This window comes from Stylophora pistillata, chromosome 13 (genome assembly GCF_964205215.1).
Source record: "Stylophora pistillata chromosome 13, jaStyPist1.2, whole genome shotgun sequence".
NCBI lineage: Eukaryota > Metazoa > Cnidaria > Anthozoa > Scleractinia > Pocilloporidae > Stylophora > Stylophora pistillata.
In genome coordinates, this window is record NC_142531.1 from 9121849 (window position 1) to 9130559 (window position 8711).

General features: G+C 40.2%; 1 protein-coding gene and 1 pseudogene across 4 annotated transcripts in view; one reads left to right on the top strand and one right to left on the bottom strand.

Moving 5' to 3' along the window:
* The window catches only part of LOC148717505 (glutathione hydrolase 1 proenzyme-like), a 22149-nt gene continuing 13438 nt past the window's right edge, over positions 1-8711 (top strand). For 2 of the 4 annotated variants that reach the window (XR_015994869.1, XR_015994870.1), the window contains exons 1-2: positions 2-131; positions 1512-1948. Coding sequence is in view for 2 of the 4 variants with exons in the window: in XM_088743786.1 (XP_088599912.1) it covers positions 106-131; positions 1512-1948 (463 nt within the window). In the remaining 2 variants the exon portion in view is untranslated. Of the gene's footprint in view, positions 132-1511; positions 1949-8711 lie in introns of all 4 variants that reach the window. The other 2 variants (XM_088743786.1, XM_088743785.1) reach the window with 2 other exon arrangements.
* LOC148717506 (uncharacterized) overlaps positions 8613-8711 on the bottom strand; it is a 2552-nt pseudogene continuing 2453 nt past the window's right edge.

Genomic DNA, 8711 nt, shown 5'->3' on the forward strand with positions numbered 1-8711 from the left:
GGGGCGGGGGCACGGGTTGTCTAGCTAAAGTTTCTAAGAAATCGTAAGAATCGATCTCGAGTTTTACACCTTCTTGCAACGTCCGAGACGCATTTTCATCCCAAAATGGAAGCTACGATAAGCGACAACTGGTAAGCGTAATCAGTTTTCTTCTCAGTACTCCGTATATGCAATGTGCAGTTTCTGTTGTGATGAACTTACACAACCAGACCCAAAGTTTGGAAATTTTGTCGAAAGCATTACTCATATCGATTCAGATTCTGTCAAATTTTCAAATCGTTTGACCTCAAATATGTAGCCAGTGATGACACAAAATCGACAGAAGATAAAAATGTCATATTCTACAAACTGAATGTGTCACGAAATTTAAGTATCTGCTTCAGAAGCAGTCCATGACGTTTTCCAGCTCGATCGATTTTCTGCTAAATGGCGTAATAGCACGTGGTTTTCCCAGAAAACTACACTGACGACATACTTGTCGTAATCCTTCATATCGGGTTGGTGGAGATCATTCGACTGGACTTTTTATATATCGCGACAACTCGCAATTAAAATCAACCAGAATACTTTTTTAAACAACAACTAAACTTTGCATTTATATCACTTGATAAAGATATCTTTAATCTATCATTTAGCTGAGTAGCATTATCTCTTTTCAGAAAGAAAAAAAATGTATAGTGACGTTCGTTTCCGGCACACATGTCGGAAAATATTACTGTGAGAAGTCCCTGGATTTTCAATAAATGCTTTTAAATCTAATCCAGGATAAGTACTAATCTCTGCGTACTTTGACCCAGAAACAGAAAATTTGACGCAGCATATTCAAATTTTTATTTCAAAGCAAAGTAACTCACGCGGAAAGAATTGCTTCGTTTCGACCCAATAAACACTTGGCTCGTTTCTTCATTATCAAAAGGAAGTCTGTGATAAACGAATGTCATGTGCTAACCGCCGCTCGTGCGCCACAACTGATCAAGACGTATTTTTACGACTGATATACGATACGATTTCTTGTGACACATTGCCGTGTAATCTTTATGTCCTTCGAACTCTTCCCTTTTTGAGGCAAAAGCCAACATACAGTTTTTATACGACCTACAAACGAGGCAATAATTTAATATGACTCCTTTTTTTAGGAAGATCAGAATAGTTGTGGTTATGGGGGTGACTTCACTTTTGGGGCCGCGCGTTGTCTTTCTTTCTTATATCAAAACAAGAGATTCCCCCTCTGATAAATCATCTGGTGATATATCATCTTGTGATACATCATCTGGTGATATATCCTCTGGTGATAAATCATTGGGCAACTACAGTAAATGGGCCGTTGCACCACTCGTGCGCCACAACTAATCAAGACGTAATTTAATGACTGATATACGATACGATTTCTTGTGACACACTGTAATCTTTATGTCTTTCGAACTCTTCCCTTTTCGAGGCAAACGCCACCATTCAGTTTTTATACTACCTAAAATCAAGCCAATAATTTAATCTGACCGTTCTCTTTTTAGGAAGATCAGAATAGTTGTGGTTATGGGGGTGACTTCACTTTTGGGGCCGGGTGTTGTCTTTCTTTCTTATATCAAAACAAGAGATTCTCCCCCCGATAAATCAACTGGTGATATATCATCTGGTGATATATCATCTGGTGATAAATCTTCTGGTGATAATTCATTTGGCATCTACGGCAAATGGGCCGTTGCCACGGATACACCAAATTGTTCCAAAATCGGAAACGAGATCCTCAAAGCTAACGGTTCCGCAGTGGATGCTGCCATCGCCGCCATGTTCTGTTTGGGTGTGGTCAGCATGCACTCATCAGGGATAAGAGGTGGGGGAGTGATGTTGGTGTACAATCAAACATTAAAGAAAGCAACAGTCATCGACTTCAGAGAAACTGTCCCAGCTACAGCCGACGAGAACATGTTCAAGAAAAAAGCCAAGAAAGGTCATTAATTTTGTTTTTTTTGCGTGTTTTTCTTTTGGAAGCCATAATAGGGATATATATATATATACATATATATATAATACGTTAAAAGGCCTCGAGCCAACAATGACGCCGCGCCAGAAGGATCCAAAAGGATTCACAGTCCAAACCTCGATAAATGGTAGGAGAAGTAGTGTGGCACATGAGGACGGACATCTTCGAGCGAAGGAAGACATATACTCAATAAAAAGTCTAAAAAGTTTAATAAAATACGTTTCGGCCCGAGACCTTCATCAGTTGTAATACAATGACTTAAAAATTCCTTAAATAGATTTATATAAGGCGTGATGACATATATAAACAAACACAGTAATTACTACGCGAAAACTTATCACTATAAAAAGAAAAAAAAAAATTGTCGAATCCACTGAAAATGTAAAGGAACCAGCGTTGACTTGAAAGGCGAGAATTGTACTAAAATTCCCAATTAACGCTGAGACTGGGACCTTTGATGCCCGCCCAATTTGAAAAAATTCTCCGCATTAATTATAGTTTATTCTTTTTTTGGAGTGAAATTCCTGGCGCTTATTCAAGCCGAAGGGTGCCAGAGAGAACAGCTGTGCGCTCCAATATGCTTCTTTGGTAATTAGAAGTTTCTCGATGTTACCTGAATAGTTTACTGTTGTCTGCACTTGATCAATGCATTGGAATGAGAAATCGCTTAAATCATGTGGTGTTTTGTTAAAATGTACCGCTACTTCACAGGTCTTTTTCTTAGTGACCATAGCAGACATGTGGCTGCGAAATCTAACCCTAAAGTCATTTGTTGTGGAACCAATGTATTGTAGGCAGCATTTCTTGCACGAAGCCAAATAAATTATGTTCTTAGAATCACAGGAAAGTTTCGATCGTATCTTGTAACTTTTGCCTGTTTGAAAACTTAGAAAGGAATTAGATTCAACCAAGAAGTTGCGACAAAGATCGCATCTTGTTCTATTACATTTAAAACATCCCTTGACCTCGGCAACCCTTCGCTTTCAGTGTTAGGGCCATAATGGGATGGCGCCAACAGTTCTTTAAGGTTTTTAGATCTGCGGAAGGATACTATGATGGAGTTTGAAGGAAAAAGCTCTTTTAACTTGAGATTGGATTCCAAAATACCCAGATGTTTTTTAATGATGCGACTTACATGAGGTAAATTTGGATTAAATGTGGTCACAAATGGGAATAATTTCCTCTTAGATCTGGCCTGAGTCCTAAGTAGATCACTTCTAGGTATGGTAGAGGCCTTACGAAACTGGTCCTCCACTAATTTGGAAGGGTAACCCTGAATATTGGCGCCATCCCGTTATGGCCCTAACACTGAAAGCGAAGGGGTTGCCGAGGTCAAGGGATGTTTTAAATGTAATAGAACAAGATGCGATCTTTGTCGCAACTTCTTGGTTGAATCTAATTCCTTTCTAAGTTTTCAAACAGGCAAAAGTTACAAGATACGATCGAAACTTTCCTGTGATTCTAAGAACATAATTTATTTGGCTTCGTGCAAGAAATGCCGCCTACAATACATTGGTTCCACAACAAATGACTTTAGGGTTAGATTTCGCAGCCACATGTCTGCTATGGTCACTAAGAAAAAGACCTGTGAAGTAGCGGTACATTTTAACAAAACACCACATGATTTAAGCGACTTCTCATTCCAATGCATTGATCAAGTGCAGGCAACAGTAAACTATTCAGGTAACATCGAGAAACTTCTAATTACCAAAGAAGCATATTGGAGCGCACAGCTGTTCTCTCTGGCACCCTTCGGCTTGAATAAGCGCCAGGAATTTCACTCCAAAAAAAGAATAAACTATAATTAATGCGGAGAATTTTTTCAAATTGGGCGGGCATCAAAGGTCCCTGTCTCAGTGTTAAATAGGAATTTTAGTACAATTCTCGCCTTTCAAGTCTACGCTGGTTCCTTTACATTTTCAGTGGATTCTACAATCTTTTTTTTTTTTTTATTTCTTTTTATAGTGATAAGTTTTCACGTAGTAATTACTGTGTTTGTTTATATGTGTCATCACGCCCTATATAAATCTATTTAAGGAATTTTTAAGTCATTGTATTACAACTGATAAAGGTCTCGGACGGAAACGTCTATTATTAAACTTTTTAGACTTTTTATTGAGTATATGTCTTCCTTCGCTCGAAGTTGTCCGTCCTCGTGTGCCACACTACTTCTCCTCTCTCTCTCTCTCTCTCTCTCTCTCTCTCTCTCTCTCTATATATATATATATATATATATAACTGCAGACAGTACTGTTTCGGCCTTCTGGGCCTCATCAGTGCAGTTTTTTTGTTTTTTGTTTTTCAGGCGCCCCCGGCCACGGACCCTTTAGTGCAATGGTCAGTGCTGCAACGGCCGGACGACATATACTTAACGGAACCGGAGTGCAATGGTTCCGCCGAGTAACTGAAGGAGGGTACACCAGTACGCCAAAATCGCCCAGGAATCGAACCTGGCCCCCCGGAAGCGCTCCCCGCCTAACGGGGCACCTGAACAGTCGGGGTGTGCAAGGACTGCTGTTGGGTAACGAGTCCCATAATGCAGAGAACTACATGCTATGAGACCCTAACCCGCGTCAGGTAAGTATCAGTGCAGTGCTAATGCTTGGATGGAGGAGAACCAATATGGTCACCCCAAACGATCCAACCTTTGTGGTATCGTCTAAGCCATGCCAGAGTGCTCAAACTAGAGTACACTAGCGAGCATGCGCAATTGCAGAGCAATGACTCATCCTAGCTAGAGTGCTCAATTTGGACATGAAAGCAAAGCTTTGTATGCCAAAGAGCTATATATATATATATAGAGTTATATAGCTCTTTGGCATACAAAGCTTTGCTTTCATGTCCAAATTGAGCACTCTATCTAGGATGAGTCATTGCCGTTGCAATTGCGCATGCTCGCTGGTTTACTCTAGTTTGAGCACTCTGGCATGGCTTAGACGATACCACAAAGGTTGGGTCGTTTGGGGTGACCCTCTCGGTTCTCCCCCATCCTAGCATTAGCACTGCACTGATGAGGCACTGATACTTACCTGACGCGGGTTAGGGTCTCATAGCATGTAGTTCTCTGCATTATGGGACTCGTTACCCAACAGCAGTCCTTGCACACCTCGACTGTTCAGGTGCCCCGTTAGGCGGGGAGCGCTTCCGGGGGGCCAGGTTCGATTCCTGGGCGATTTTGGCGTACTGGTGTACCCTCCTTCAGGCGTTACTCGGCGGAACCATTGCACTCCGGTTCCGTTAAGTATATATGTCGTCCGGCCGTTGCAGCACTGACCATTGCACTAATGGGTCCGTGGCCGGGGGCGCCTGAAAAACAAAAAAAAAAAACTGCACTGATGAGGCCCAGAAGGCCGAAACAGTACTGTCTGCAGTTATATATATATATATATATATATATATATATATATATATATATATACCGTATTTATTCGCCTATAAGCCGAGCGATTTTTCCAACAAATTAAACTGAGAACAGGTAAATTCTCGCCAAGGAAGGGGGTTCGGCTTATAGCCGAGTATTTTCGCCAAAAAATATTTACTGGTGCTTAACAAGATTCGAAATTCAATGTTTATTCGACTGTAAGCCGAGCGATTATCAACAAACACAAATTTCCGAGATCACGAAAGGTAGGTACACGTAAATCATTGTTGGTTCTGCTCGACGGAAGCTCGAATCGCATAGGAGTTTCATCCATATATTTGAACAGCCTGGAGAGCGAATGGCCATACCGCTGCCGAAGTGCGATCACGAACCGACGGAACTGGATGATCTTTTCTTCCAGATCTTGTGGGAGTCGCTGGGCCAGGGTTGTCCTAGTGCGAAGGCTGATGGAATGGCTCTTTTTCCATCTCTGGTAGCAACCCAGTGAGGCTCTGAAGTCTGGATCACTGCTCAACTCCTTCGCTTTTAGCCGTAGAATTAATCCGCTTACAGCAATTCCTGTAAAAGATAACAGAGATCAATTGTTTGACTGGTTTTCACGACATGAAAAACTGGCCAATCAGAAGCGGTCATTCCCACGGTTTGTGTAAACATTGCAACACCATCTGACAGATATCAGTTGATCGAAGCTTTTCATTGTTTTAAAGAAGCGAAAGACTTACCTTGACTCCCCTGCTCTGAAAACCAGTCCAGTAGTGTTTGATCCAATTCAGGATACTTTGGCGAAAAGCAGCCCATCGTCTTTCGCTTTGCTGACATTTTAAGCTCACCATAAAACAGGTTCGCTGGATCTTTTCGCCAGCGACGCACCATCGATTCACTGATTCCGTAATCTCTAGCGATGTCGGAGTTGTTCTCGACGGCCTCTGCTTCAGCAACGACTTTTAGTTTGAACGCTAAGTTGTATGAAGAACGACGAACTTTCGGCATAATGATCGATTACGATAACTTTGAAAGAGAGCGATTGTTTGAGACAGGATTCTGAACTCAGGTGAATGTTTTGTTATGTCACGCATGATTCTATTTATTTACACATTAAATTCAACTCATCTGTGATTTGTTGTTACTTTCAATTAAACGACCAATAACAACTGACGTATATGAGAACGATCCTTCGCAGTAAAGCACTATTTGAGCAATAGTGAAAATCAGACCTGAAAAAAAATTTCAGGCCTGTACGGGACTCGAACCACTGACCTCTGCGATACTAGTGCAGCGCTCTACCAATTGAGCTAACAAGCCAACTGGGAGCAGGCCATCAAATTAATTCGATATAAACCCGTAGATGATAAATCAAACAACAACAAACATATGAAACATATGTGTGAACTGCGGTTATGAGACGTATATGAGAACGATCCTTCGCAGTAAAGCACTATTTGAGCAATAGTGAAAATCAGACCTGAAAAAAATTTCAGGCCTGTACGGGACTCGAACCACTGACCTCTGCGATACTAGTGCAGCGCTCTACCAATTGAGCTAACAAGCCAACTGGGAGCAGGCCATCAAATTAATTCGATATAAACCCGTAGATGATAAATCAAACAACAACAAACATATGAAACATATGTGTGAACTGCGGTTATGAGGTCAGGTCTGATTTTCACTATTGCTCAAATAGTGCTTTACTGCGAAGGATCGTTCTCATATACGTCTCATAACCGCAGTTCACACATATGTTTCATATGTTTGTTGTTGTTTGATTTATCATCTACGGGTTTATATCGAATTAATTTGATGGCCTGCTCCCAGTTGGCTTGTTAGCTCAAATGGTAGAGCGCTGCACTAGTATCGCAGAGGTCAGTGGTTCGAGTCCCGTACAGGCCTGAAATTTTTTTCAGGTCTGATTTTCACTATTGCTCAAATAGTGCTTTACTGCGAAGGATCGTTCTCATATACGTCTCATAACCGCAGTTCACACATATGTTTCATATGTTTGTTGTTAATAACAACTGAGTAAATAACCTACTTTTAGGTTACATGTTTCCCGAGAGGGAAGCTCCTTTTGTTTTCGGTTTCTGTTAATTCATCTCAGTTAACGACACGCGTGGAGTACTTTGCAATTATTAGGTCTCGGCTTATAGCCGAATGTTTTGTGTTTAGTTTTTATTTCAATGCAACAGCTGCTGACATGAAGAAGTTTAGGGTCTCGGCTTATAGCCGAGATCGGCTTATAGGCGAATAAATACGGTATATATCTATATATATATATATACCAAATAGTACTTTTCGCGCGCGCTGATTGGCTAGTTCGGAAGTGATTAGCATGCACTATTCATCTCCGAGCGGCCGTGAGAAATATCCGCGCGTGTATATACAGATCTCAACTCATTGCTTGGTTTCTGTGACATATAGATACATACTAGGACAATCATTCTCATCTGTGTTGGTGAAAGTGCTGGATATTATGACCTCTGCTTTGGTGAACAATTGTCAATTTTTGCTTTCTCCGCTTCAATAGATTATTAGATTTTTTTTTCCTAATTCAGTGTATCTCAAGGTGTGCATTTGAACATATCCTCCTGTATGTTAATTTGCATCATATGAATATCAAATATTATTATTATTATTATTATTATTATTATTATTATTATCATTATTATTATGAAAACCCTAGAAATCGAAAAACGCATTAAAATGTCCATCAGAAGCTAAGAAAAACACACCTCGTCTTCGTTTACTTCTCGAACTTTTCGATAATAATAAAGATGATAATAATGATGATAATAAAAATGATTATAGTGATAACAATGATAACAGTAATTTTAAGTCTCTTGACAAAGGAAATGCAAAGTCTTCAAATGTTCAACGCAAAAGAATAAGAAAAATTTACTATAAAAATAATCTATAACTGATGAGTTTAAGAAAGTCTTGCTCGACCCTTCTCTACTTCCAGATCCCTGTCTTTAATGTCTAAGTTCCTCCTTGGGGTTCTAGATCCCCATAGACGTAGGAGCGCGCTCCGCAAAATTGCAAAGGACACTATTATTATGTGGCAGTTAAAACGTCTGGATGCCAGAACCTTTATACACGAAAGCTAGGCGTCTAGGACGTGGCCAGCTAACATGTTTAGAATTTACATATGTACCCCCAACCCCTCAAAAAAAGAAAAACTAATACAAAATGATAAAAAAAAAGAAAAAAAAGAAACTTCTAAAAAAAAAAAAACCCTAGTGGCTAGTCCTAATGTCTTAAATACTCAACAAAATAACACATGGCTAAGATTAAGTCTTCAACTCATGACTTTCAAAGATCTTGCAATCTTGAGTGAACTGCTGACTACAGACT